The sequence below is a fragment of the Juglans microcarpa x Juglans regia genome, chromosome 3D, assembly GCF_004785595.1.
Source record: "Juglans microcarpa x Juglans regia isolate MS1-56 chromosome 3D, Jm3101_v1.0, whole genome shotgun sequence".
NCBI classification, from domain to species: domain Eukaryota; kingdom Viridiplantae; phylum Streptophyta; class Magnoliopsida; order Fagales; family Juglandaceae; genus Juglans; species Juglans microcarpa x Juglans regia.
In genome coordinates, this window is record NC_054598.1 from 4,054,185 (window position 1) to 4,081,181 (window position 26,997).

The window sequence follows — 26,997 nt, forward strand, 5'->3', positions numbered from 1 at the left end:
AATTTAATGTTTTAAAATAATAATAATATTAAAAATAATATTTTATTTAATTTGTTTGAATAATTCACCGTACAAACGGCCTTAAAAGCAAAGTTTTAAATTTCGTACCGTACCGGCCGGTACGGCCGAAATTTTTCGTTTCGGCCGTCCGGCCGGTACAGGTACTATATCTGTTCCGTACCGGCCAAAATACCGGCCGTACCGGCCGGTACCGGTCACACCGGCCTCAATTTCGGCCTGTACCGGCCTATATTTCGGCCGGTACCGGCCGATATTTCGGCCTGTGTGTTTTTTTTTTTTTTTTTTTTTTTCGTTTTTTTCGTTTTTTCAAACTACAAACTTATTTTTTAACCCTCAATTCAGACTATACTATTTATAATTTATATATATATGTATTTGTATATAATTTATTTATATATAGACTATTATTTTAGAATATAATTTTTATATATATAATTTATTTATAGATCGACTATCCCGAAATGTTATTCCGAAACGCTATTCCGAAACGGTACCGGTACCGAAATATTTCGTTCCAGTGCCTTGACCGGTACGCTATCCGGTACGGTATTCAAAACATTACTTAAAATCTCTGACGGTAGCCGCTGCCGCTATCTCGCAGGAGACTCCATCGCCACCACTCGCCCCGTCAAGATTTTCTCCAAAGAGGTAAGTTTTCTTTTCCACAATTTCTTCATCTCTAGGCCTACCTAGAGTTCCGACTTTCATCTTGTTTTACCTTGTTTGATTCTAGGAATTTCTATTTTTTTCCACTATTGTTTTCAGCCACCACAAACGAGCTCTACGCTATTTCTTGTTATGTTTCCGTAAAATATGAGTTTCCCTTTGAGTCTAAGAAACTTAATTGACTAGACTGAAGATGAATCATCTCATCGTATTAAATCGGAAAAACTTGGAAGGTTCATGATTTCTTTTTTTTTTTTCTTTTTATTGAAACTATGTTTATTGGATTGGTTAATTTTCACAGGGTTTCATTAATGGAGGAGGAAAAGTTAAATACAGAAGTCCCCGTTGAACAGAATGGGGCACCGGAGCCTGTGAATGGCAACGACGAAACATCTGAAACTTCTTCGACATTGGAAAAAGATGAAGATGGGGGTAAAAAAGATGAAGACGAGGGGAAAGGTGATGATTTCTTGTAATATGCTCTTCTGTATAATTTTTTTTTCTCGTGATTTTGTATGGTTGTTTGTGTTGCCAGTGATCACCACTATCCGTGAGAGGGGAGTGCTGGATGATTTTTAGAAAATAAGGAAGAATAATGAAAATCTAGATAATTGTTAGGAGCTGATATTCTTGTTCTTTCATCCCCTCGAAGATTCTTTTTTGTGATAATTAATTAGTTCTTTTGGCTGATCTTTCAGTTGTTGTGTAATTTTCTGATTGGAGTTTTTATTATGAAAATCTGATATTCTTGTTTATAGGTTCTTTATTTGTGAGGTGATTTATTACTTTTCTGTCATGAAATTTGTCAATGTATATCTAATACGTGCAATTGGTTGCATTTCGAAATTATTTTTTCTACAGAAGTTTCAAAGAAAAAAAAGAAGAAAAGTAAAACCAAGTGAGAACCTCATTCTAGCATTAATTGCTCTCTTACTTATTGAACATTCTTACTTAAAAGTAGATAAATTTCTTTTCTTTTTTTATGCGCAGGAAAAAGAAAGAAGTACCTGAGCAAACCGATCCACCATCCATTCCTGTTAGTGACCTTTTCCCTTCTGGCGAGTTTCCTGAGGGTGAGATTCAGCAGTACAAAGACGAGTGAGTATATGTGATGTCTACTTACTCAATTCAATACAGCCAAGCCTTAACCAACTAGTTTGGTTTGACTATTCATTTGACTAAATATATGCCCTTATTGTTTCAATTGACAGAAAGTATACCTTAATTTTTATTCCTTCAGTTCAAAGCTGTTTGTATACAATATACATGTGTGCATGTGTGTGTGGATCAACTATATTTTCCCCTAGTTTCTCAGCTACTCCTAAATATTGGTACTTAAAAGTTGGCGGTTGTATATCAGAAACCTATGGAGGACTACGTCTGAAGAGAAGAGGGAGTTGGAGCGCCTTGAAAAACCATTATACAATTCAGTTCGCCGAGCAGCTGAAGTTCATCGTCAGGTTACAATTTGTTCTTTTATGTACACACGTTTCTGCTCAAACTCTGAGAAGTATTTATTCTGTCGAGGGTCAGAAAACTTAAATGGCTCTCAATCAGTGTTTGAGGAACTGAATTAAATTGACTGGTTCGAGCAGTTGAATCTGAACTTGTCACATTTCGGGTTTGGTTCCCTTGAACCCATATATCCATTTTAGTTGGAGTGAACTGGGTTGAACCAGCAAAAACTCTGGTAGTTGGTCTGATGGTGCCAATTTTATTACTTTAAGAGTATTATGTTATTTTAAATTTCAAATACTTGATCACTCATTTTTAAATCTAAATAAAATGTGGATTATTTAACACATTTAGTGATCTCATAAATTTGTTTATGTCAAAAGTGTTTTTAAATTAATTTAACTATAATATATTTATCCATGATCAAGCAGGTTGAATTAACGAACAATTGTTGTTATGGTTCATCTACCCTTTTCACTAGAATATTGCATTGAATTGGGGCTTGTTGACTTGTAATTAGGTCCGGAAATATATCAAAGGTATTTTGAAGCCTGGAATGTTGATGACTGACATTTGTGAGACATTGGAGAACGCGGTCCGGAAGCTGATTTCAGAGAATGGTCTGCAAGCAGGCATTGCTTTCCCTACTGGATGCTCATTGAACTGGTAAACACTTAGTATTTTATAGAAGTTTGATGCTCTTAATTTTATTCGTAAATTTCATATGTTAGTCTAAGCTCTTTTACATTGTCAGGGTTGCTGCTCATTGGACCCCAAATCCTGGAGATAAGACTGTGCTTCAGTATGATGATGTGATGAAGTTGGATTTTGGGACTCATATTGATGGTACTACTACTTCTACTGCATCCATCTCCAACTTGCTCAGTTTCTCTAACCTGTCATGTCATTAGTAGAAAGGTTTTCTTTGGCGCAGGTTGCTGCTATTTTTCTTGGCTGTTGTTATCAGTCATAATTTATTGTTTGATATGCAGGGTATATCGTTGACTGTGCATTTACAGTGGCATTCAATCCTATGTTTGATCCTCTCCTTGAAGCCTCTCGTGAAGCAACCAATACAGGTATCAAGGTACTGTACCTTCACCGATGAATTCCAGTGGCAAGTGACTGTGAGAAGTATATAATTACACTTGATCTTGGGTTTCGTACGATTGTGTTTGTTATCTCCATCAAATGAAAAAGATGGCCCTATGGATCATTCTTTCATGTTTGATGCTTTAATATAGCATTTGCTTTTATTACTAATGAGAACGATACTGATGAAGATTTTCTCAGTATGTTTTCTGTTACAAGATGGCATCAATGGGTGTAATTCAGTTCAAGCTAAGATGTGAAGATGGGGTTGGGAAGGCTCGTGATGACATAGCTCAAATTTGAAAGTCCAACTTAAATAAGATATTACATTGATAATGATTAGATGGTTGGAAGGGGTTAAAACTGTCTACTCTTGCTTCCTGTGTTTTTGGTTAGAAGCAACATATATCAATGGCTTTTTTTTACCATATTTTAGATGCTCACTACACTGCACCCTTTACTAATTATGGAAGTGGTGAATCTCCAATCACACAGGATAGCGTGTACTGATGATGGTCATATAATTGTTTAGGAATCTGGAATTGATGTGCGACTTTGTGATGTTGGTGCTGCAATTCAAGAGGTCATGGAATCATATGAGGTTGAAATTAATGGAAAGGTGTATCAAGGTATGACAATTGTGGCTAATTTTTATTGCTAAATCATCTTTTATGTTTTTTTCTTTGAAACTTCTGTAAAAAAAAAAAAATAGTAAAATTTTCAACTGCAACCAATCGCACATATTAAAAATTTATTAAAATCCCCCTATTATTACCAGCAGGCTGCTAGTGGTTTCTTTTTTCTTTAAATTTTTGGGGATATCAAGAATAAACAATCAACCCTTGAATTAAACAAGGTTGGCGAAAGCCTGCAAGAACTAATCTTTTTTTAAAGGCCTATGTACCCTTGGAGAGGCCCCACTATCGTGACCTGACACTAATAAACACGACCACTAGTAGATTGGAAATAGCAACATATTCGTACTTGACCAAGTCTTGATAGCCCATGCACGATGTATTTCTCTTGTATATTTGGCGACATTCTGGAAAGCAATGTCTTCTTTGTGGACTGAAATTCTTACTCGTGCTGCTACATCTTTAAAAATTTTGCATGATGTGTTGATGTCTGCTGACATGTGAGTGGGCTTCGGCTGTTGTCGACAGTAAAGAGCATCCGAAACTTGAGTGGACATAGTATTGGGCGCTATCAGATCCATGCCGAGAAATCTGTCCCGATTGTGAAAGGAGGGGAGCAGACAAAAATGGAAGAGGGTGAATTTTTTGCAATCGAAACTTTTGCATCAACTGGTAATACTTTGGTTTTGGTGGATCACACAAAATAGGTGGCAGTTGGCGCACATGGTGACCTTTATCTATCGATGGTTGTCCTGTTCAGGGAAAGGATATGTCCGAGAAGATTTAGAGTGCAGCCATTACATGAAAGATTTTGAAGTCAGCCACATACCATTGAGGTTGCCGAGGGCAAAGCAACTCTTAGCTACAATTAACAAGAACTTCTCCACACTGGCCTTCTGCAGACGGTATTTGGACCTACTGGGGGAGACAAAATACCTTATGGCTCTGAAGAATTTATGTGACGCCGGCATTGTTCAGGTACTTCTCACCAATTGAGCCACTTCATAGTATAGTGTCATTGGATCATATATTCTCAAGTCAACTAAATGAATATTGATGTCAAGTACATTATTTATTCTTCTCAATTTTTTTTTTCCCCTTTTGCAGCCTCTTCCTCCCCTCTGTGATGTAAAGGGCAGCTATGTATCTCAATTCGAGCATACCATCTTACTTCGGCCAACCTGTAAGGAGGTCATATCCAGAGGCGATGATTATTGAATGGAGATTTTATTAGATTTTGTGTTTCTTTTCCGTCTCTGTAATGTTTCATTATTTTTGTTTCATTATTTTTTCTTTTTCCTATCCATTATGTTTGTTTCTCAACTTGCTTGGTAGCAAAAAGAATACTCACTGTATACTCTCGGTCTTCGGCACGCTTTTCGGAGTCCACTATGATCGATAAGCACTCCTGATGTCTGTTACTCTATTTGCATTATAGATCTCAAACCGAAAGGAAAAATGAATGTAAAAAAAAATAGGGTGGATTTTTAGGAAGAAACAAAATAAAAGGCCATGCGAAATCACGCTACTCCCCGCACAGGTCTGAGATGGGAATCAGCAAAACGTGTGTTATCTAACCTCTTGAGTGGAGCAGCAACGGATGTATTGAAATCACAGTGACTATTTTCTTTCTGGATTTTACCAATATATATATATTAGTAATATCTTTCAATCCACTTACCTTTTCGCCGTCGACCAATCCAGATCTAGCTAGCATAATGGTAAAGACAAATTTCATTTTACAAAGGTAAGCATGCTAATATCGGGCCATGTTATTTCTCACTCCTATAACAACTGCCTAACACCAAATAGGTCTTCCACATCAACCTTGATCTGGTTTTTTTTTTTTTTTTTTTTTTTTTGGTATGCGTATATTAAACAGGTGTTGCACTTAAAAAGTGTATAATTATAAATAGAATTTTCTGATTTTATCTTTTCCAGGATGAAGTTCTCTTTTCTTCCCCTGGAAAAATAGATCCGTAATAAAACAAAAGAAAACAAATCCATTTATTGTTGTAATTAAAAATATATCCTTGATCAAAATAGTTTCTTCAGAAGGGCAATCCTACAGGTCGACTACCAGGCATTCTCACAAATAGAGTTCGTTTAACAACCATCAAAGAAGATTGAACAAATTAACCCACCCCTACATGAAACTGTCAGCTGATATCCATCTGAATTATAACTCGACATTCTATTAATACGAAGTATCATCTGAAACACACCAAGTTCAAAAAGAGATCTCCAACGGTGGATCAAGAGAATTTGGAACTCTTCCCATCTATGAACTCTCCCTTTCAAAAAAAAAAAAATATTAACTATAAAGCCCATATGCCATAGGAACAAAATCTGGATGCTAGAAACCTGAAAGAAGAAATTTATCTCAAGTTCAGTGTTAACTAGAACGTTTCCCACCTTGAAAGAACTAAATATATGATGAATAACCCCGAAACAGTCCCCTCGCGCACATTTATCAATTTTTATGCACCCTCAAAGACAAAGCCCAACAAACTATACCGCATTTTTCTTACTTCTAAAGCTCTCCTTCAGCAATGCAAATTGCTTCTTGCACTGGTTCACAGTCTTCCCAGGAACCGCTGCTGCAACCCGTTCCCATCGCTGATTGGCTTCCTTTGGAAAGGTTTTTAAAGCCTTAACCAGTGCTCTTTCTTGTACAGCAGACCACACATCTTGCTCTGAACTGGAACAAACCCCATTTGCAGCATTCGAATCAGAAGCATTCTGGTTGTTTGTGCTTCCGGTTAAAGACTCTTCAGAATTATCGATCTTTAAACCACCGTTTTGAGAACCCTGCATTCTCGAAACCCCTTCTATTTCCTCCCTAGTTGTAAGTGGAGATGCAATGGACTGTGCAGGTTTTCTCTTCTCAAGAAATGAATCAAATGCTTTCGCAGCATCAGGCTTCTGAAGAAGAACAATTTTGGTAGCCTTCAAAATTTCTTCCACAGATCTACCTGTACCAATGTATTCTGAAATAACCTCCCATCTACGAGATATTCCTTTGGGATACTTCTGCATACCTTTTTTCAACAGTTCAATTTCTTCTTTGCTCCAAGGTTTCTCCTTCTTCTCAAAGCTGCCTAACGAGCCATTACCATTAGCCTCTACAGTACCATTCTGCTGTTGAGTTTGCTCATCTTCTTTCCTATCCTCAGAATCATTTTTATGTCTGTATGCATCTCTGAGAACATTTGCTAGCTCAGGCCCCTGTTTCCCCACCATCCTCTCACATAAATTCCTTAGCTGATTGATATCAAATGACATACAAAGACTTTCAACATCATCCTCAGAAAAATCAAGCAAATGCTGAGATATAACAGGCCCTGAAAGTGTCCTAAGACGAGCCCTTTCTTTGCGTAAGAGTTTTTTCTCCTTCTCCTTCACCTTCTTTAGCTGTAAAGCTGCTTCTGCAGCCAGTCTTTCCTCCTCCTCCTTCCGACGTCTCTCCTCTTCAGCAATTCTGGCAGCTTCTTCCTCCTGCAACTTCTTTGCCAGAAACTTAGCCTCCTTCTTCCTCTGCTTCTCAGCTCTCTCCTCTTCCTTTCTCCTCAGTATTCTTGGGTCTCTCTTATAAGCATTGTCAACAAGAACACGTACCCGTGCACATTCTTCCTTCCTAGCCTTCTCTGAGAGTTTTGCATTCTGCCTCTCCATCCAGCGCTTATGGTCACGGGACTCAGCTTGCTCCAGATCAAACTCATCAGCATGTGGGAATTCTCTCCAACTTTTAAAGACATACCAAAAGTTATAGAAACCATCAACTTCTTTTAATGGACTATTCTCATCACCCAAAGACGGAACCGGTTGGTTAACAGACCACCTTCCATTCCTCAAGAAAGCTGGACCATACACCTTGAAGAAGTCCTGTGGTGCACAGTCAGTGGGAATGTCATCATCAAACTCATCTGTCGAGTCATATATTCTTCTCTTTGCAGGATCAATCAACACCTCATATGCTTCCTGTATGGACTTAAAGTGGTTCTCTATTTCATCCTTCTTTGCTTGCTTTGCAGCTTCTGTTTCCTCAGCAAGAAGGAGAGCAGCCTGTTTGTCAGGATGATGTTTCAAAGCAGTCTCACGGTAGCATTTTCTTATCTGCTCCTCTGTAGCAAGATATCTTAAGTGGCTCAAACCCAATAATGCATAGTGATCTTGTTGCTTTGCTCCAGCACCAGATTTCTTTTTGCCTTTGCTGCTATATGATTCAGGTGATGGCACATATGTCTGTTCCTTATTGTTTTCAACCACCTTTTGATCATCACCATCTGCATTTTTATCCTCACAACCAAGGAGTTTGAGAGCAGCAGCATGGAAAGCATGCCCAGCAGGTTCATATCTTATATCCTTGACTGGAAGGCAATTTGAAGAAACGTAGATTGGCTGTCCATCTATAATCTCTTGTGAGTAGGAAATCAACCGAAACCTTGTGCAGACAGCCATGATTTTGTCAAGGATGCCAATATTAATAGGCAGGAATATATTCAGTTCAGTTCAGTATCGCACCCCGTATTCTGGACTCTAACAATGTCCCACTGCAATAGAAAGAAAACTTCAATCAAAACATTCCATGCAACAGTATATACAATACAGCATGCAGAAGTTACTATAGAGCAGAGACAATAAAGCTTGCGTGGTTTAGTAGCAGCAAAAAAGAATGAAAATATATTGATGACATAAGGCATGAGTTTGAGGGCGCTAAGTGGTAGGCAACAACCCCAATCCTAGCTAGTTGTATTTACTCTGAAGAATTAAAGTCGTTGAGCAGAGTGTAAAGCATGTACACTAAAACATAACTGATGACAACATTAATAACAATTCAAACCGGTATACTACCTAGGATCATTGAGCTATGAAAAATAATTTTGAAAATTAAAAACAATTAAAAGCAAAAAGATCAAGACTAACAATCTTAGCACCTAACATATGCATGAAAACATTCAATATAGCACAAAAGGTCAAGCCGCCACTATTGAATTAAACAAACACGACCAAATTTACTTACAAAAAAAAAAACACATCCAAATTTAGATATGCAAAAATAAGAACTAATCGATGAGAATTCAGGGAAAGAAATCATATTTAAAGTCAAACTGCATATGATAATTATGTCGGAGCTAGAAGTACATTAAAGTAAAACCAGTTAGAAGCACATAGACTAAATAAAGAAACATATGATTCAATATTTATAAATTTCATTCCATGTTTCTGATCACAAAAATGTTGCATGCATCGAGGTCGCCGCCGCCGCAGACAAGCAGATTAAATACAACAAATAGTAAATTAAAATAAGCATACCTTCTGAGAAATCGAGAGGGAGAGAGTACGAGACTTTGCTTTGCTTGTTGTTCAGATGATGGAAATTGATAGCTTTGACGAGAAACTGAAGCCAGCTTCAACGGAAGGTGGCTTCAGTGTCCGTCTCTGATATTTTGATGGTCGCACGCAGCACAGAGCACCAGATGGCTTTATTTTGCCCTAACTAAACAGAGACGACGGGCTGTCTCTCGTATATTGGGGGCTGTTTTGGGCCTTGCCCAATCATTTAAAAGAGGCCCACCTTAATGTTTGAGATAATTACAAATTTTAATACAAATAAATTACAAATTAATGTAATCATCAATGATCAAATCACAAAAGTATCCCATTTTAGTCACAAATTGGGTTTATTAGAACGTACGGAGGAGTGATAATGTTGGACACAGTTTGATCATTATAAATATGTAAAACAAAAAAATAATGATTTTTTTTTTATTATTTTACAATTTTTTTTTCCGCAGTCAATCAGCATAATGGATTGAGATTCATTATAATTTTATGATTGAAACAATTTTTACAATTTTGAGAAATCTACTATCACCCATAGTTGGGTCTTAATTGTGTTCCGACAATTATTTTTTCTTAATTTTTTACTTAATAATTAAGAAAATATTTTTTAATAATAATGTAATTTTTTAAAAATGTTTGAGGTATAAAAAAAAATGAATCAAAACATCAAAAAAACTTTCGCTCTTACCAGGACCATCTCGTGCTATACCCTCGATGGTTGTAACACTGCTCTTTTGAGATAGATAGATACTGTTTGTAGACTAACAGCATTTGTAGACAATATAAATCTAGTAATGTTAAATATAGATTTAAAGTGTGTAAGTCTAATGTACTTATTTGAATAAAAAATGATATCCATAGTCTACTACTAAAAAAATAATTTTTTTTACGTGAGTCTGGATTTATCTACTTTTTTCAAATGAATTCACTAGATTTATATATTTCATGACTGTAAATATCATTTCTTTATAATCAATATATTTTTGTGTTGACAGTTAAATGAGCTTTAGGGTCATTGCATCAAAATGTTTTTATAGTAGAATTGTGGCGATCAAATTGGATTATCAATGTCCCTCCATGGCTAATCTGTGCAGAATAGTTCTGTACATTAAAGTTGTAGAGTTGTTATTCCTTTGCCTTATCATTTCCTTACTGCAAATATCTTTCCAAAGAATTTAAGCAAATTTGATTGAATATACCCCCACAATTTTCAGATAGTTTTAAGGTGTGTTTGGCAAGTGTCTCACTACTATTATTTATTTTATTATTACTTTTTATCTATTTTTCTATTATTTATTATTTTTCACCTACTTTTTAATATTTTATTATTACTTTTTTATTACTATTCACAAACATTCTCAATATTTGTCAGGTATTCTCACTATTCAAACCATGCCTAAAGTTTAGATGTTGAGAATATCTCACTACTATTTATTATTTTATTATTATTTTTTATATACTTTTCAATACTATTTAATATTTTATTATTATTTTTTTACTAATATTTACATAATACTTGAAAATATTTTACTATTCAAGATATATAAAATAAAAATATCTTGCAAAAGTTTTCAGGAGAGGATAAAGAATCTCGGTAGCTTCTGAGGTGGGAAGTTTCGACCACATTATAGTCACTGTGTGTACTCGATCTTGGGGGACATGTTTGGGAACATACATATGGAATTTGTTGTCTTCTTGTTCACTTTACGTAGTGAGTTGGTTGTCCAAATCTGTAGTGAGTTGGTTGTCCCAATTTGGCTCTTTATGTCTCTCACTCTCTCCCCACATCTTTTGATAAATGCCACTTTCTATAATTTAATCTGCAACTTGCTGCATATGGGCTACACTTTGCGTGTAATTAACTCACTTCTCCAGTCCTGCTGGTGGGGAAAAAAAAAATATATATATATATATATATATATATCACAACTTTATCTACTGTTTATAAATAATTTTATTTAAATAAATAATAATAATATTGTAACACAATGAAACCAAATGCTGTTGATAAAAATACTTTTTAAATTTCGGAAGAAGATAATATGTGAATCTTACATTATTAAATACTATCCATAAATGTGATAGACATTAGTATTAATTACCTGCCATGTAAAAGGGATTGTGCAAAGCCCACCCCTTTCCAAATCCCACCTTCTTCACACCTTTTTTTTTTTTTTAATAAAAATAAAATTAATGCATAGCAAATTCTTATTGGTGGAGGGATGATGATTCCATCATAAAACTGAGCCAAGTAGTATTTAATGGTTTGGTAAACTTCTCAAGACCAACGATTGGTTTTGTTAGTCTACCTGTTTAGGAAAATGATTTTATTTTTTTATTTTATTTATATTTATCAATGAGATTGCACACGTAATCTCTCATTTAAGATTGTAAATAGAATTTTTTTTACAAGAAAAATATCTCAATCACAAAAAAATTATATAAAAATAAACTCACAAAATAAAGTGACTTAATATGATATGTTAGATTGTAGAGTAGATATAATATATTATATAAACTCCCGTCAATTTATAAATTTATTTTTATTAAATTTTTGTATAACTGAGATACTTCTCAATCTATAAATATGCTGGGCAATCCACACATATATTAGCTCAGAAAGAAAGCGATAATAATTATTTATTAGTAGAAACTCATTTTGCATAAGCACGTTATGGTATGAATGATATATATAAGATTAATGGGGGGTGAGAGTGTGAAACTGCTTTTTATATTATATTTTAGTTAATATTTTTAAAATTTCATTTTTGTACTTGACGTTTTATCAATGCCAGCTTCTTATTCAAACCTCACAGTTCGATAAGAGAGAGAATCTAGAGAGAGAGCTTCTACCAGAGGGCGAAGCCGAGAAAAGAGAACCCTAGAAGAGAGGAAGATTGCTCGGATTCCAACCCCCAACCCTTTCCTTATTTTTATTTCGAGATCTATCTCGATCCTTCGTTCCAAAGGTAGGCTCTTTTATTTGAATAAGCGAAATTGGAAAACACGTTACGTTGTTGCTTCCGAAATCTGAATCTGTATCCAATTCCTTTGGAAATTCGTTCGAATCCGTTACAATTCTCTTTTTACTTGTGTTCTAATCAAATACATTGCGACATTTCGTTTAGTTAAATCACTAATCGTTAAATTTAGGAGCTGTTTCGTTATCTATTTCTATTCTTAATGCTCTGTTTGATTCTTCTAAATGTTAGAAAACTGAAATTTTTGAATCCCAGATTTTAAATTTTTGCTTGGGACCTGAGAAAACACGCAAAATCTGGACTGAACTGAGCCTGGCTCAATTGATTTGTTTAGTTAAGGATATAGGATTCAACATTTGCTTTTTTTTCGTCTTTCCTATTTTTGTTGTCGGTCAACAAAAAAAATTGGTTCTATCTTTCAATTAGTAGTTCATAGTGTATGAAAATTAGTATATATTGTTGCCAGTCTCTTTTACTTTTAGTTTTGACTATTGGGTTACCTGCTTTATTCAATTGGAGGATAAGCTATTACCGATGGTTTTCTGAAGGAGAGGCCTGTGCAACAATTTTTTTGTTTTGGCGTTTTTCGTTTTTGTTTCTTAATATTGTATTTCATGTGTTAATGTGTTATTCTTTACTTTGTGTCTTTCATGCCATATATTTGTCAGGGATTGGTTGTGCTTAGGCTATGGAAAATTCCAAGGGGTCATCAAACATCAGAAATTTGATGTGCTCTGGAAAGCATGCTCTACTTCCTCCTAAAAGTCCATTTCCCAGTGTTACCCCACCATATGCTGATTATGTCCCTAGTCCTGCTGTTGGATCTAAATCTCTTCAGAAGCATAGAGAGGGAAATGTAAACCACCAACGAACTTCCTCTGAGAACCTTCTCATAGAGGAGCAACCTTCTTGGCTTGATGATCTACTTAATGAACCAGAAGCACCTATTCGTAGAGGAGGTCATAGGCGTTCATCTAGTGATTCCTTTGCTTACATAGATGTAGCAGGTGTTTCTAACTTAGATTATGCAGCACAGGATGAGTACAAATATAAGAGTTTGATTTCTGTACCTTCTTGGGGATCTCAAGACTTTGATCATATCAAAGATGTGCAGCTTCCTTCACTATATGCAGACATCAACTTGGCAAAGCAGAAGAATAGGGCATGGGAATCATCTTTGAATGCTGTGGCTAACCCAAGCAGCCGTTCTGTCAGGGATAACACCATTCATCAGATTTCAGGATCATCATGTTCACCACAGGAGGCTGATGGGTTTCCATCTACAACAAGCGAGAAGCAGGATCAATTTGAATACAGTCCACAAGATCCAAAAGCTTCTTCTGAAAGAAGGGATGGATCTCATGCTAAGGCTTATGCTTCCGAAACGGATACAAAACGTGCTAAACAGTATGTAGCCAGTTTAATTGTTCTTTATTTTCTATTACTTATTGTTTCAGTTAATATATAATGTGCCAAACTTGATAACGGAATATTTTATTCTTAAAATATTTGCTACGTAGGAAACTACAGTCAATTTGAAACCTTTTTGGATTTATTGCACTCTAGTCTTCCATGGAATGATAAACATTGTGTTGGTATTCTAAGTTTGGGTAGTGAGAATACTTGAGAAGTGTTGAGAATGTTTGTGGATAGTAGTGAAAAGTAACAATAGAATATTAAATAGTAATAAAAATAGGTAAAAAGTAATGAATAGTAATAAAAGTAGGTAAAAAGTAATAATAAAGTAATGAATAGTAGTGAAGAATGTTGAGAATACTTTGGTACCCAAACCTATATAAATGGTTGAAATTTTATGGAAGAATGTCTTGTATGCAAAGGTATCGTTGAAAGTAGTGTCTTTTGGATGGAGAACTGCTTTTGGGCTCAGGTAACATGGTTTGTAGCAGTTTTTGGTTGTATAGCTGCTTTGGGCACTTTGAGAATGTGTCATTTTGGATGGATCTTTCATAAGCATATTAGTAACTAAAAGATAATGTAATTACACGAGAAAGCTATTCTGGAAGGGTTTTATCTGTCATTACATGTGAATGCTATTTGCTGCAGACAATTTGCTCAACGCTCACGGGTGCGGAAGCTTCAATACATAGCTGAGCTTGAAAGGAATGTACAAGCTTTGCAGGTAAGTATAGGCAGAAGCTGAGATACTGCATAAGATCTGTTTGGTATTAGAGAGTGGATTTTATGCTGTTCAACAAAGCTCAAATGTTATTTCTGTGTACTTCACAGGCAGAAGGGTCTGAAGTTTCAGCTGAACTTGAATTTCTCAACCAGCAGAATCTTATTCTGGGCATGGAGAACAAAGCCCTTAAGCAACGTTTAGAAAGCATGACTCAGGAGCAGCTTATCAAATACCGTAAGCTTCTATCCTTTACCATTAAGGTCTTGCCGATCAATATTTTTATCTGCCTCATTTGTTGATTGGCTACATCTATTGGTTTTAAGTAATTTCATGTAATTTCTTATTTTTGACCTTTCTTCTTCCCCCTTCCTTCTTTAGGGTTTTTGCTTTTGTACTTCCTCTTTATGCGTTGTGTCCCTTGGCACCTTTTGATAAATTTGCTTACTGAGAAATAATATAGGCCATACTTACGAAGTGAATATGTACATCATCACTTGGGGCAGCATTGGGCTTTGATACCACCATATTAGAGCATCCATCTCAGAAGCTTAAGCCATTAGATGGAGCGGTGGAAATTCAAGTAGTATTAAACTCGTATTGAGATGATGTACTTGTTAAAAAAAGAAATAATGGGTGAAAATATAACTCTAGTCCTTGGATTATTAAAAAACAATGTGCAAAAGAAAATGATTTAGCTGTAGCTTTTCATCAAATTGGAAGTGAAATTTTAGATAGAAATTCCTTTTCACAAGCATTAGGTATTTGGCAGCAAGGTAGGTCATGATTAAACGTGACATGCTTCTCTTCATGTATTTAGGGAAAGCTTTTAGCAGACTGACTATGCTACTTTACGCTAGTTATGGTGCTGCATTCTAGTTATTCTATGCTGCTTTTTACCAGTGAGATGAATTGCCTAATGCCATGAATGTGCTATGCTGCATGTGGCAACTAGGTTGCTCACTGATAAACAACTATGTTGGATGACATTTGTTTCTTTCCTTTTTCAAGAAAAATATTTTGGTAGATGTGTTGTGCTACCTTTTACCCTTTATAATTTGCATTGTAAAACCACGGATGGTAGCTTCTGTTCCTGAAAATGACCCACCAAACAAGCAGTCCTTGGAAAAATGATTTTCTGAGAGCATAGGTCTCCTTTTGGATGCATTGGGTCTATCTGAAATTTTCTGAGTAAATTTGTCTTACTCATCAGCATTGTATCAATTAACACCGGAAGGAAATTTAAAGAATACTGGATAAAAATAAATCCAAAAGGAGATCACTGATCTGCTATGTCCTGGATATCAAATGGTTACATGCATAGATATATATATACATTCATACCATTATAATGGCAAGAGACTGAAATATACACCATGTTTAGTGGAGCAAGAAGTATTGGAGAGAGAGATTGGGAGGCTACGAGCCTTGTATCAGCAGCAGCAGCAGCATCAACAGGAACAGCAGCCATCTTCTAGCCATCGACGCACTAACAGCAGAGACCTAGATTACCAACTTGCTAGCCTCTCCTTGAAACACAAGGATGCCAATTCTGGCCATGACCCTGTAACTGGTCCACTCCGCATATAGGTCTGTGATCTCTCCAGAGCTGTGTATGTTTCCCCCTCTTGATTGGCAATTTCGCATCTGTGGCCAAAATTGTTGTTTCCCTTGTGCTAAATAACTGGTGCCCTCTCTCTTCCAGCTTTGCGCATTTTGATTCTCGTCTTTTCATTCCATTTTCTGCCTGTTAACATAATGTCTTCATGTGCACCTGGTAGTCATTGCCGGAAAATTACTCATTTCTGGCAGGTGACTTATCGGAGGTGATAACTCAAAACAGATTTGATGTATCAGTCTGTCCTGTCCTCTATGTTTCAGAGATCATAATCCGTGAAAGTTTATGCTCCATTTTTTGCTCATTGAAGTTTTTGCTCTTGTGGAGTTCAATCCCTTGCCAAGATCTTTAGGGCTGTTTGGATGTGCATTACTTGTTGATCTGTTATGGTAAAAGATGCTATGTACTTGGAAAATGTTTTAAATGAAATCCATGTTTATTCTTGGGTTTTGTTTCACCAGTGAGAATTAGTGTGTTTTTTATAAAGAATTAGTTACTCGAATGTTCATGTACCAGATTGTAAATTCTTGCTTCCCCCTCCACCCTCCCTAGGCCCTTCTGAAGAACTGTTTAATTTATCGTTTTGCAGTTATATTATAAAGACATTTTATCAGGGAAAGCAAAGCTGCAAAATGGTATATATATTACAAATAGGGTTATGTATGCAGATGCAGTAAATCTACTAGGTTGTGTCTTTAAAGTTAGGGAGTGGTGGAAAATAAAATAAAATAATGTTGTGGCTTCAAGTCTTTAACAAGTAAAACTTACCTTCTTCATAGAGGCATTTGAAAAGCTATGCCATCTAGATAAGGATCCTCTCTATTTTAATCGAAATGAATAGTTTTTTTTTTTTTTTTTTTATAAGTAAAATAAGTATTATTAATCCAAGAATGGGCAACAACTGCCAATTACAAAGTATGTCCAATCTACGTAGGCACATTAGAAATTAAGAAATCATGAAGGTCCATGCCATTAAAGTCCACAGCAATGGCCCAAGTACAAAGATGAAATGAATAGTATCTACTTAGTAGAAAACATGAGGTGTTTTGGCCATTTCACTTGTCAATCTAATCATTAATAGAAACTAAATAATCAAAGTACTTCATATTTAATACAGCATAGATTAACGAAAATGATTTTTAGCCAACCAAATTAGCGAAAGTTCAAATCTTGTTTATGATTAATGCGTCATAATGTTTGGAACTTGAAAATGCTTGTTCCGAGCATTATTACACTGGTAATTGGTTTAGCAACAGTTGTCTCTCTCTGTTTATTTTTGGGTTCTCAAATTTATGGGAAAATACAACACTAACAAATGCCCATGTATTTAAAAGTTGAGTTTAATCTCTAAGGCTGACACCTCAAAATACTAATACAATAAAAAACAACGAGGAGAAAAGAATGGAAGGCATTGCTGTGGCACTATGAGCAATGTTAGGGAGAGTAGGGTATTGATCTGGAGGGGGCAGTACACATTCATCACCATTGAAAGAAATTCTTCTTGGGAAAGTCCATCCTTCTCTAAAAGTGAAAATTCCCGAATCTTTGTGCAGTAGCATCTCGGTTTGTACATTTCCACTTGGTCCCGATTGAAGTAACATGTCATTGTAGTATTGAATCCCCCAAAACATCCCTGTATCATCTGAGAAAATGTGTTTTCGAGATTAATTATGATAACAGGGTTCCAAGGGTGCGGTGCACAGGACCAAGGTTTACTCTGCAGTGGTGGGTCCAAAGGACCCTACCTCTGAGAGGTTCCCCGATGTAAGAAAAATAAAAAAATATGATAACAGGGGAAGCAAGACTTTCTCACTAAACTTAACTTCACTTACTGATGTTTGCATAGGAGTTAAGGGGCTGGTAGTTGAAGCTGAAAACCTGAGTGACATTTCTCAAGTTGGGGTGGAGGGCCACCAAATTCCACATTGAATAATTTTTAACAAAATTTAGATTGGTGATAGTGATCTTGACCCTCCAATACTCCTTATAGCTTTGTTTCACATGCCAGTGCACCTGTGTAGGGCACATGTGGCGAGAACAGGCCACCAAAGGTTGTGGTTCTTCTTCATTTGCATGTGGTAGTTCCAACAAAGGAGGTGTCTCTCCAGGCCTGCCATTTTTAGGACAAAAAAAAAACAGATTACCTTTGAAAATGGAGAAAGAAAAGGTAAGAGTTGCATATAAGAGAGAGCAAAGAGGGCTTACTTTACACATTTTGCTCCAGCTAGTCCTTCACAAGCACAGCTGCACTGGGGGCAAGGAACAATGGTACTATTGTAAAATGCAGACAAGGAAACACAACATTTTGGAGTAGGTGATGCTTGAAATTGTGAGTAAATACAGGTTACATTCCAAGTCTCTACACAAACCCGAACAAATAAGTCAACAGTAGAGTAAAGAATGGAACAGAGGCCTAGAGGTTGAAAAAAAGAAAATGCATGTCTTGATCTCTTTTAGGAGTGACTGACTCAGAAGTCAGAAGTGTAAATCAAGTGATTGAAGTCTTAATTTGTTGAAAAAATATATTTATATAGAAATTTAAAAAAGCTCCTACCAAGAGCTTGCGTCCGTCGACGGCTTCCATCCTCTCTGAACCTGGTTGGTGGAACCTGAAATGCGTCTCCACAGGTATAACCAGGAAGACCAAGGTTGAAATTGAGGGGCATGAAGTAGCCTGCGTTGTTACCAGAAGAAGGTTTATTAACGTTCATCCGGAAAGTAGCAAAATACATAGTAGGGTCTTGTGTCATTGAGGTCAAAACCCCTCCCTTGCAGCAATTGGCAAATTGCTTGTTATAAGCAGCTCCTGGAATGAGATCAACAATCTCAGGCTTTTTCTCACAGCAATGAGGAAGTACTTGACCCCTAAATCTAGAGCAGTTTCCTTGCTGAGTTGCCTCTGCCCCCCACATATCCCATATTGCCTCGTCTCCTCTCCATGTCCAGCTCAATTTCCAACCAGGCCGCTCCACGTGTCGAAATAGTTGGAAGTTGTAGATTGATACCCTTACCTGATAATAATCAATTATACAGAATACATAAGTTGATATCTGACCCCAAAAATGCATGATTTGATGCAGGCCAGAGTCCAGACGATACGATCCAAAAATGGTATTCTCTTTATTGAAATCAATATGATTGGGATGCAGGCCAAAGTCAAAACTGTTAACATGTCCCTGTTAATTTTTCTGAGCATATGGTTTTGGATACACGTAAGATTAGTATCTGATTTTTTTGGGAGTATTCAGAAAATTATACACCAGCCATTATTCACTCCCACACCTCACACTTATAGCTTTTTTATAGGATGTGGGAGTATTTTTCATTGGGCGTAATAAGAAGACTTTTTCTTTAATAAATCATAAGGATTATAGCATGGAGGAGTTCCTGCTCGATCTTCTTAATTATAAACCCTAAACGGCTGGAGTGCAGTATGCAGGAATACTACAGAACTGAGGAGGCAGCCATGCACCCTGCAAGTACAATGAAAAAATATCTGATCTTTCCACTGTCTGCCAAATTAGAGATATCAGTATTCTACAATGAGGAAAGCCCTCAGATCATCAAAACCCAAACAAAGAGTGTGATATGAGATGCATAAATAAAAATAAAACATCATGAAATCATTAGAAAAACAAAAAAAAAAAAACAAAAAATAGTGAAGAACTTACGTCATATGTGTCGCCATTGTCAAGCATGAGATCCCATGTAATGGTTATATTGGCTTCAGGATCCAGTGGATCATACCCATCTGCGTTTTGAGTCAAATTGACCCCAAAAATATTAAGAAAATAAAAAATTCAAATGAATGAAGAGTCAAGTCACATTCAGTGGACAATCTTTAAGCAAAGAAAAAGGTACTTACAAGATGGTGAGATGGAGCTGAAGAGAAATAGGAAGATGAAAATCAAGAGTGGCATAGCCCTTGATCTTTGAACAATTAACATTAACGAGTTCATTTTCAAAACCCAATCAATATAATTTAAACCGCAAATTCTCATTCCTCAACACAGAATCATAAATCAAGACAATAAAACAACCTCTAGTGTCCAACATATAATTACGTGTTGGAGTTAGATTTTGAGAGTGTTTACACTTTCAACGTTCACGCGAATTGTGATCCGCGGCATCTGGGCCGTTTGGGTCTCTCTCTCTCTATCCCCTGTTTTCACCTTAATTTGAGTTCATTCTTCGTAGCCTTCAAGTTTAATGCAGTTTTTTGTTAAAAAAAGAAAAAGAAAAGAAAAAACAACATTAGCATAATTAAAGATTAACGTGATAGGACATACTTTACAAAGAAAAATGCTATCTATACTTATAATTTTACTTATATAATCATGTGTTGATATGTCAATTATCAAAAATAGTAAAAATTTTAATTTTGAAATTCAAAATAAATATATAAATAAACACTGATGAAATGGGTTACAACTCAATACGTATAATATTTGCGTCTAACACTACTCCTTCATAAAGGAATTAAACAACTAATTTTCGTACCCTGTTAACCACTTCTTTCTTTTCTTTTCTTTTCTTTTTGGTTCTCCCATTTTGAGCCAAAAGCATCATATCTATTTCACGAGTCTATTCCTAAAACATTGGAATACGTAGGTGGCAATTGTAAACTTTCTTCGGCCCAACTCCTTACTGAATTATTAAAAATTCGTCAAATTAGGCAATTTGACATTATTCGACTTTTTTTGTTTTTGTTTGTTTTTTGTTTTTGGTGTTTTGGTTGCAAAGAAGAATGTCAAACTTAAGAGGAAGATCAGAAAACAACTAGATTTCAGAGCAGAGTTTAAAACTGAAAAGAAAAGAAAATAATCTGCCTCATTTGTTTTAGCAGATGAGATGAGATAAATGTGAAAATTAGATAAAATATTGTTATAATATATTTTTCATATATTATTTTTGTTTTGAGAATTGAAAAAGTTAAATTGTTTATTTGATTTTGTATGAAATTTTGATAAAATTGTAATGATGAAATGAGATTAGAATGGTTGTGAAAACAAACAAGGCAGGAAGACTTGCCCAAAGGAGAAGGAGAACATTTGCCATGAGATTACTCTGTTAAAGAAGCGTGCGTCTCTCATCTTTACGGCGAAAAAAAGATTCAAACTTCTTTCTTATCACGAAAGTTTACCTAAATCAAGACTATCTTCATTTGCAGATCAAACGTCCAGGTTCCATCCATTCCCTTCGATTTCTCCCACAAATCTTTTGGTGTGGGGGGAATCCATTTCTCTCATCTTCAGAAGAGGAGAGAGACCCCATATTCCAGTCATACAGCTATGAGCAACGTTTTTCTGGAAAGAATCGCAGATGGTGGGATGGACGAGATAAGATACTGAGCTTATTGAAGAAACTCGACAAAGTTCGCGAAGCGCCATTGATCGAAGCCCCAGAGTTTCGCTGAAATCCAGAGGCCTCTTCCAGCCCAAATCGTAGTGCGTTTCTTTCTTTAGCAGGGCACCAAGACCAGCCAGCACAGATTAAAGTCCACAGTTATTGTATTGTGTCCATTTATTCAACGGTTATAATTGAAAGCAAAATTAAAAGCTCTTAAAAATTCATGAGAAAAATACAAACTGCAACTTGAAATACAAATTTGCAGAGCATATAAATAATTTAATATATGAAATTGATGGAAAGAGTGTCTTAAAGACGAGAGGAATGAGCAAAAAAAGATATAATTCTAACGTGATCAAGTCCATGTGCGTCCAAACAGGCTGCAGTGTTTAAATAGGATGGTAATATAAATAAGATCTACTGTCACCCATATACCATACACTTCTTTTCTTAATAGTTACATGTTGCCAAAAAAATCCAATTATCTATTTTTGTTGCTGAATTTCTTCCCACCATTAAACCAAATATTCAATGTTCGCGATATTGGCAGAATGACACTGATAACATAAGTACCTCAAAAGTGGATGCAGCCAACATATTGGAAATTCAGAGTTTCTTGATGACCATCACACGTGCCTACGTCTCTTAATATTGTCCTCAGTGAACCTCTCCCAATAATTATGATCAAGGGTGCTCAAGTCATCAAGTTCCGCAATGGCCAGCAAGTATTGGGTAAGCTTTACAAGCTCCTGATCGTTGTCTCGACTTGAATGAGCCTTCTTGAATGGCTTGATTATCAAACCATTTTGCGGGTTCATCACAAAATTTCTTCGCAAATCATCAAACATAATCGTATTTCTTGAACTGTAGAACTGAAATGGAACAGAAAGCGTCACTCTGTCAACTTCGTCAAACTAGGAAAGTACATAGAAAAGGCAATAATTCCTTATCCAACATAGTATCTGACATGAAACAGCTTGAGAAATTTATAGCATTGAAAGGTGGCTATTCTGTTCTTTCCAATACATTAGGATCAAGATTATTAGGTAGCAGGCATAAAAAACTTAAAAGGAAGTCATGGAGATCAAAATGTTCTATCAGTGCTTTTTTCCCTCCTATATTTTCAAAATCAATCTCCTAGGGTTTGGTTATAAGTTCAGTTCAACAGTAGCAGATTAGGGATTGAGAAGCACAATGTCCAATTATTCACTGATCCTTCCAAGAGTGTCAAGGTTTGAATTTGACACGATCGATTGACAGGAGTTCCAATCATTTGTTGGTCATTCTATCAGTTCTTTGACAAGATGGACATCTGTGCCCAGTTTGAGAAGCAAGAGAATTATGTACTTTTTATGGGCAACTTCATGTATAAAGCACACAATTTTCCGTAGAAGACTCTTCTCATTCTATTTCTCTCTTGTGATACAATTTTATGACAGTCCCAACAACCTTTCAACGATTTAGAAAATGAAACAAATGCAGATCATTAAAAATTTATCTCGTGCCTATACCTCAGGGAACTGATTTTATGACAGTCCCAACAACCTTTCAACGATTTAGAAAATGAAACAAATGCAGATCATTAAAAATTTATCTCGTGCCTATACCTCAGGGAACTGAGCCCAAATTAAGCCTAGTGGCTTGCAATCAAAGACACCACGAGAATCCGATTGCACCGTGATCATTGCTAAGTGGTCCAGAAGAGCTGCGATTTTGTAGTTAGGATTGCTGAGTACCCCTAACTGTCCCATCTTTAATTCAACCCACTTGATGCTGTACAAAGAATATATAGCAATAATTTCACACCCAATCGGCAAAGTATTAAACACATTTTATTTAACACTCACGACAATTTCCAAAGATATAATTGAGAATCCTCCTAATCTTAGGTGTGTGCAGTAATAATGTCTTTCAACATTACAGCTGAAAAAAAAATAGAAAAGTTAAAAATCCTTTTTAAGCAAAAAGGGATACCTGGTTGCAGACCAGATCATGATATCATATTCTGCATAGACAGCTGTAAGAAACTCATGTAGATCTGTACAGAAAAATTCAGAAAAAAAAAATTCAGTTAAACATGCAGATAACATAAAAACATGCAACAAATAGACCACTTACAAGGCCGCATTAATTCAAGTGGGTTCTCTGCAGGTGATCGGTGATCAAATAGAGTATAATCAATATCTAGAACAAGCAGCTTTTTCCCTTCACGACACGGATTCTTCAGTTCAATCTACAATTCAACATATGAGAAATTAACACCCTCACCAAGGCTTGCAAAAGAAGCACCAAGCAGGGCAGTCTGTTTTACATGTCTTATACTAAGTTTTGATATGAATGTACTGTAGAGAATCAACACGAGTCAGTTATAAAAATGCCTTAATATCTGCCAACAGTTAAATTGTGTGCAGTCTATCAAAACAGGATAAAATACCCCCTGAGAGATACACTACAGGTGGTAAAATGTCGAATCAAGAACTGCAGGGAAAGCATTGGTAATTACAATGCATAATAGTCAGTCAAAGGAAGCACATACGACGTGGGTGGGGAGTGTTTTCTCGTCATACTAAATTTATGGTGGGGGAGGGTACTCGTATAAAATTCTGGAGGGACATTTGGTGTGGGGAGGAGGCTCTAGTGGATGCTTTCCCATCTATTTTCCGAGTGACATGTGATCAATAAGCTTCAGAGGCAGATCTCATGGTTCGTTTAGGGGATCAAGTCCATTGGAATGTCACCTTTAGTAGAGCAGCTCAAGATTGAGAAATAAATAGTTTCGAGGCTTTTTTCAGCTGAGTGTATTCTTCGAGGATGTCTAGACTGCGAGAAGAAAGTTGTGGTGGACTCCTGCAAATAAGGGTACCTTTTCGGTTTGCTCCTTCTATAAGTCCCTTACTTTGCTTCCAAACACTCATTTCCCTTGGAGAGGATTGTGGAGGAATAAGGCGCCTCCCAAAGCACTATTTTTCACTTGGACAACGGCTCTGGATAAGATTTTGATTACTGATCATCTGCAGAAGCACCAGGTAATTATTCCAGAATGGTGTTGTATGTGCAAGAAACCTGGCGAGACAGTGGATCATCTTTTGCTACATTGTGAGACAGCTAGAGCCCTGTGGAGCGACATGTTCAGTCGAATAGGGTTAAAATGGGTGATGCCTGCTATAGTGGTAGAGTTATTGGCTAGCTGGGTAATGCCGGGTGGTGCTCCACAAATCAAGCTATGTGGAAGATGGTTCCTATTTGCATTATGTGGTGCTTATGGCGGGAACGTAACGAGCGGACATTTGAAGATAAGGAGTAGACAATAGAGGAACGTAGAACTTTATTTTTCCACACCTTATTTCTTTGGGCTATTGCTGTAGATTTTAATGGCCTAAATGTACATGATTTTCTTATTTCTTTTATAGCAAACTAGATAGGTTTTATCTCATGTATACCACCTTGTATACTGGGGCTATGCCTATACTTATTAATACTACCGTTTACTTATAAAAAAAAATAGTCAGTCAAAGGAAAAATGTTTTAGACTTCTTATCATTGTCCTTTTATTCGACCTTACTTGAGCACCTTTTTTTTTATAAGTAAACTTGAGCACTTTTTTAAATTGTAATTGTGTTTTTTTTTTGGCAAGTAAACCTATCTACATATAGAGGATGAGCAAGGTATCCTTAAACAAACCAAAATATCATCCCTATTGTTCATGGAAAGGAATGGCAATTGTATTGAAAATGAAAAAAAGAAAGTCAGATGTCAATCTACTCTAGCATCATGAAATATCGTATACAAAATAATTTATTCCATCCATTTCAGGAATTTTTGAGTGATAAACAGGATCAAAAGCCTAAAAAATCTCCAAAATTCCATGATTGCGTAAAAGATAAAAAACATAACCAACCTTGTACTGATCTATTCGTCTCCTCAATTTTTGCTTATTCACTTCTTTATCTTTAACGTGAATGTTAACAGCTTCATCATTCCCAAGTTCAAAATCATCAACAACTTCTGGAGAGTCCACTTCCTCTACGATTAGATCATCCTCGATGGTACTGGAGATTCAGTTCAGCCCAATGTTAATTCAAAGAAATAAGTTCAAAATCCAAAGGACATCGCAAATGTCAACAGTCAGCACTTGAGTAAACATCTCATCAACAACACATGTACCTCTTATTACTCTTTTTTCCATTTGAATTTTTATGACACCTTAAATGTCCTTTTTTCGAATTAATGATACTCCAACATCTACCATGATCGGAGCCTTATATTATATACAAGCATCCGAAACACCAATCAGAAAGGAGTTTTGCATTTCATCGGGAAGAAGTGCAGAACTTTGGTCCAAACTCCTTGATTTTCACCCACCAAAAAAGTCTCGTCACTGAGGTATCTTGCCTGACATCAGTTTATAATATATTTACAGATTTGTGAATATGGTCCCTCTTATATCTTCCTTCAAAAGTATGCTTCTACTTTCATCTTTTAGGAAGGGTTACAACAAGGATGATATACCTCAATCTAATGAAAAAACAAAAGGTGAATTATCTCAATTTATTGAAAAAAACTAAAAACCCGATTTTAAAGACTATAATCAAATGCAAGAATAATGACTTTTTTCATTTTTTTAACGCGAGTTGAAATTCCATTATACATTAAATGAAACCCCAATAAGGAAAACCCCACCATCAAATATGCCAACTGAATTAACCTAGTTGTGTGTTAGGGAGGAAGGCCCGTTAAAAGAAAACCGTCAACAAACACTTCCTTTTGCATTGTTCGTTTAACATCAAAGTTTTCGTATTTTAAAAACGACGATAACGCAGAGTAAACCAACCAGGTTAACAACAAAACAGTCAAAACAAACCCAAACACACAGAGGTTGTAATACTAATACCCAATCATCGTCATCTTGAGGGAGGACTTGAGGGGAAGTTGAGAGAGCAAGACGGAGTCATCGGCGAGTTTGGATCCAAGGACTTTGGGATAGAGAAGCTTCTGCCGCTTCGGCAACACGTTGGTGACCTCGCAGATTCGCCGCTTCAACTCGCCCATCGAGTCGTCACCGCACACTCGCACCGTATACTCCTTCCCGCTCCACTTCACTGTCAACGTAAGTTCCTCCTCTGGCAGAGACAATGTTGTCGAAGCCGACGCAGCCATTGCTCTGTCGAAGCTAACCTCTCCTCCTGTTCTGTCGCACGCTCACTCCTCTCTCTGGTTAAGAGTCAAGACTCGTACTAATTACTCACGCTTTGCTACGAATATTCTATTCTATTTGTTCTATTTTCTACTTAGAGAAATTTCGCACATTTGAAAAAAAAAAAAAAAACAAATTGAGATATATGAGTATATAATTTTATTTTGAATTACTTTACTCTTAAGTATATTTACGTCATTTAAATAGTAAAATGATCTATTTGTTTTAGAAAATTTCTCAATTCATCTCATCTCATCTCATTTAATCATTACAATTTTTTTAAATTCTTATATAAAATAAAATAAATAATTCAATTTTTTAAAATTTTAAAATAAAAATAATATTAAAAATATATATTCTAATAATTTTTTATTTAATTTTTTAACTTTCATCTCATCTCATCTCATCTTATTTCATATGTAAAAATAAATGATACCAGTTTATTGGATTAAAATTAATAAGATTGTGTAATTTCTGCCATTGGTTGAATTGCAGTTGAAAAA

The 26,997-nt window shown here is 35.9% G+C and overlaps 5 protein-coding genes across 6 annotated transcripts; 2 read left to right on the forward strand and 3 right to left on the reverse strand.

The window, feature by feature from the left end:
- The first annotated feature begins 655 nt into the window (after positions 1-655).
- On the forward strand, positions 656-5,271 carry LOC121256306 (methionine aminopeptidase 2B-like). Of its 2 annotated transcripts, XM_041157056.1 has the most exons (12): positions 656-669; positions 989-1,146; positions 1,549-1,585; positions 1,678-1,785; positions 2,048-2,147; positions 2,663-2,808; positions 2,897-2,988; positions 3,135-3,229; positions 3,767-3,863; positions 4,398-4,541; positions 4,630-4,847; positions 4,977-5,271. In XM_041157056.1, exons 2-12 carry the CDS (start codon positions 999-1,001, stop codon positions 5,085-5,087), a joined length of 1,296 nt encoding a protein of 431 aa, XP_041012990.1. In that variant the 5' UTR covers positions 656-669; positions 989-998; the 3' UTR covers positions 5,088-5,271. The 2 variants fall into 2 exon arrangements, with proteins under 2 accessions (XP_041012990.1, XP_041012991.1); XM_041157057.1 differs by lacking the exon at positions 4,398-4,541.
- Positions 5,272-6,046: 775 nt separating this feature from the next.
- LOC121254985 (dnaJ homolog subfamily C member 2-like) lies at positions 6,047-9,373 on the reverse strand. Its single transcript, XM_041155256.1, has 2 exons — positions 9,189-9,373; positions 6,047-8,424 (listed from the first exon to the last, which is right to left on the reverse strand). Exon 2 carries the CDS (start codon positions 8,328-8,330, stop codon positions 6,381-6,383), a length of 1,950 nt encoding a protein of 649 aa, XP_041011190.1. The 5' UTR covers positions 8,331-8,424; positions 9,189-9,373; the 3' UTR covers positions 6,047-6,380.
- Positions 9,374-11,982: 2,609 nt separating this feature from the next.
- On the forward strand, positions 11,983-16,394 carry LOC121255826 (uncharacterized protein At4g06598). Its single transcript, XM_041156361.1, has 5 exons — positions 11,983-12,184; positions 12,865-13,603; positions 14,261-14,336; positions 14,444-14,570; positions 15,718-16,394. The coding sequence occupies exons 2-5, from the start codon at positions 12,885-12,887 to the stop codon at positions 15,921-15,923; spliced, it is 1,128 nt and encodes a 375-aa protein (XP_041012295.1). The 5' UTR covers positions 11,983-12,184; positions 12,865-12,884; the 3' UTR covers positions 15,924-16,394.
- Positions 16,395-17,224: 830 nt separating this feature from the next.
- Positions 17,225-20,094, reverse strand: LOC121255827 (COBRA-like protein 6). Its single transcript, XM_041156362.1, has 6 exons — positions 19,817-20,094; positions 19,623-19,702; positions 18,506-18,962; positions 18,157-18,310; positions 17,784-18,061; positions 17,225-17,593 (listed from the first exon to the last, which is right to left on the reverse strand). The coding sequence occupies exons 1-6, from the start codon at positions 19,950-19,952 to the stop codon at positions 17,313-17,315; spliced, it is 1,386 nt and encodes a 461-aa protein (XP_041012296.1). The 5' UTR covers positions 19,953-20,094; the 3' UTR covers positions 17,225-17,312.
- Positions 20,095-21,625: 1,531 nt separating this feature from the next.
- On the reverse strand, positions 21,626-26,556 carry LOC121256147 (ubiquitin-like domain-containing CTD phosphatase). The gene is made up of 6 exons (XM_041156809.1): positions 26,192-26,556; positions 25,199-25,349; positions 23,419-23,533; positions 23,275-23,338; positions 22,908-23,073; positions 21,626-22,172 (listed from the first exon to the last, which is right to left on the reverse strand). Exons 1-6 carry the CDS (start codon positions 26,455-26,457, stop codon positions 21,927-21,929), a joined length of 1,008 nt encoding a protein of 335 aa, XP_041012743.1. The 5' UTR covers positions 26,458-26,556; the 3' UTR covers positions 21,626-21,926.
- Positions 26,557-26,997: the final 441 nt, after the last annotated feature.

Excerpts from the sequence above, each read along its gene's own strand:
- LOC121256306 (XM_041157056.1), top strand. The coding sequence starts at position 999 with ATGGAGGAGGAAAAGTTAAATACAGAAGTCCCCGTTGAACAGAATGGG. Across the intron at positions 3,230-3,766 it reads CAACCAATACAGGTATCAAG|GAATCTGGAATTGATGTGCG; the intron begins GTACTGTACCTT and ends ATAATTGTTTAG. Across the intron at positions 4,542-4,629 it reads CGAAACTTTTGCATCAACTG|GGAAAGGATATGTCCGAGAA; the intron begins GTAATACTTTGG and ends TGTCCTGTTCAG.
- LOC121254985 (XM_041155256.1), bottom strand. The coding sequence starts at position 8,330 with ATGGCTGTCTGCACAAGGTTTCGGTTGATTTCCTACTCACAAGAGATT.
- LOC121255826 (XM_041156361.1), top strand. The coding sequence starts at position 12,885 with ATGGAAAATTCCAAGGGGTCATCAAACATCAGAAATTTGATGTGCTCT. Across the intron at positions 13,604-14,260 it reads GATACAAAACGTGCTAAACA|ACAATTTGCTCAACGCTCAC; the intron begins GTATGTAGCCAG and ends TATTTGCTGCAG. Across the intron at positions 14,337-14,443 it reads GGAATGTACAAGCTTTGCAG|GCAGAAGGGTCTGAAGTTTC; the intron begins GTAAGTATAGGC and ends TGTACTTCACAG.
- LOC121255827 (XM_041156362.1), bottom strand. The coding sequence starts at position 19,952 with ATGAGAATTTGCGGTTTAAATTATATTGATTGGGTTTTGAAAATGAAC. Across the intron at positions 18,311-18,505 it reads TCGACGGACGCAAGCTCTTG|AGACTTGGAATGTAACCTGT; the intron begins GTAGGAGCTTTT and ends GGGTTTGTGTAG. Across the intron at positions 18,062-18,156 it reads GCTGGAGCAAAATGTGTAAA|GCCTGGAGAGACACCTCCTT; the intron begins GTAAGCCCTCTT and ends TAAAAATGGCAG.
- LOC121256147 (XM_041156809.1), bottom strand. The coding sequence starts at position 26,457 with ATGGCTGCGTCGGCTTCGACAACATTGTCTCTGCCAGAGGAGGAACTT. Across the intron at positions 23,534-25,198 it reads GACGAATAGATCAGTACAAG|ATTGAACTGAAGAATCCGTG; the intron begins GTTGGTTATGTT and ends GTTGAATTGTAG. Across the intron at positions 23,339-23,418 it reads ACTTGAATTAATGCGGCCTT|ATCTACATGAGTTTCTTACA; the intron begins GTAAGTGGTCTA and ends TTTTCTGTACAG.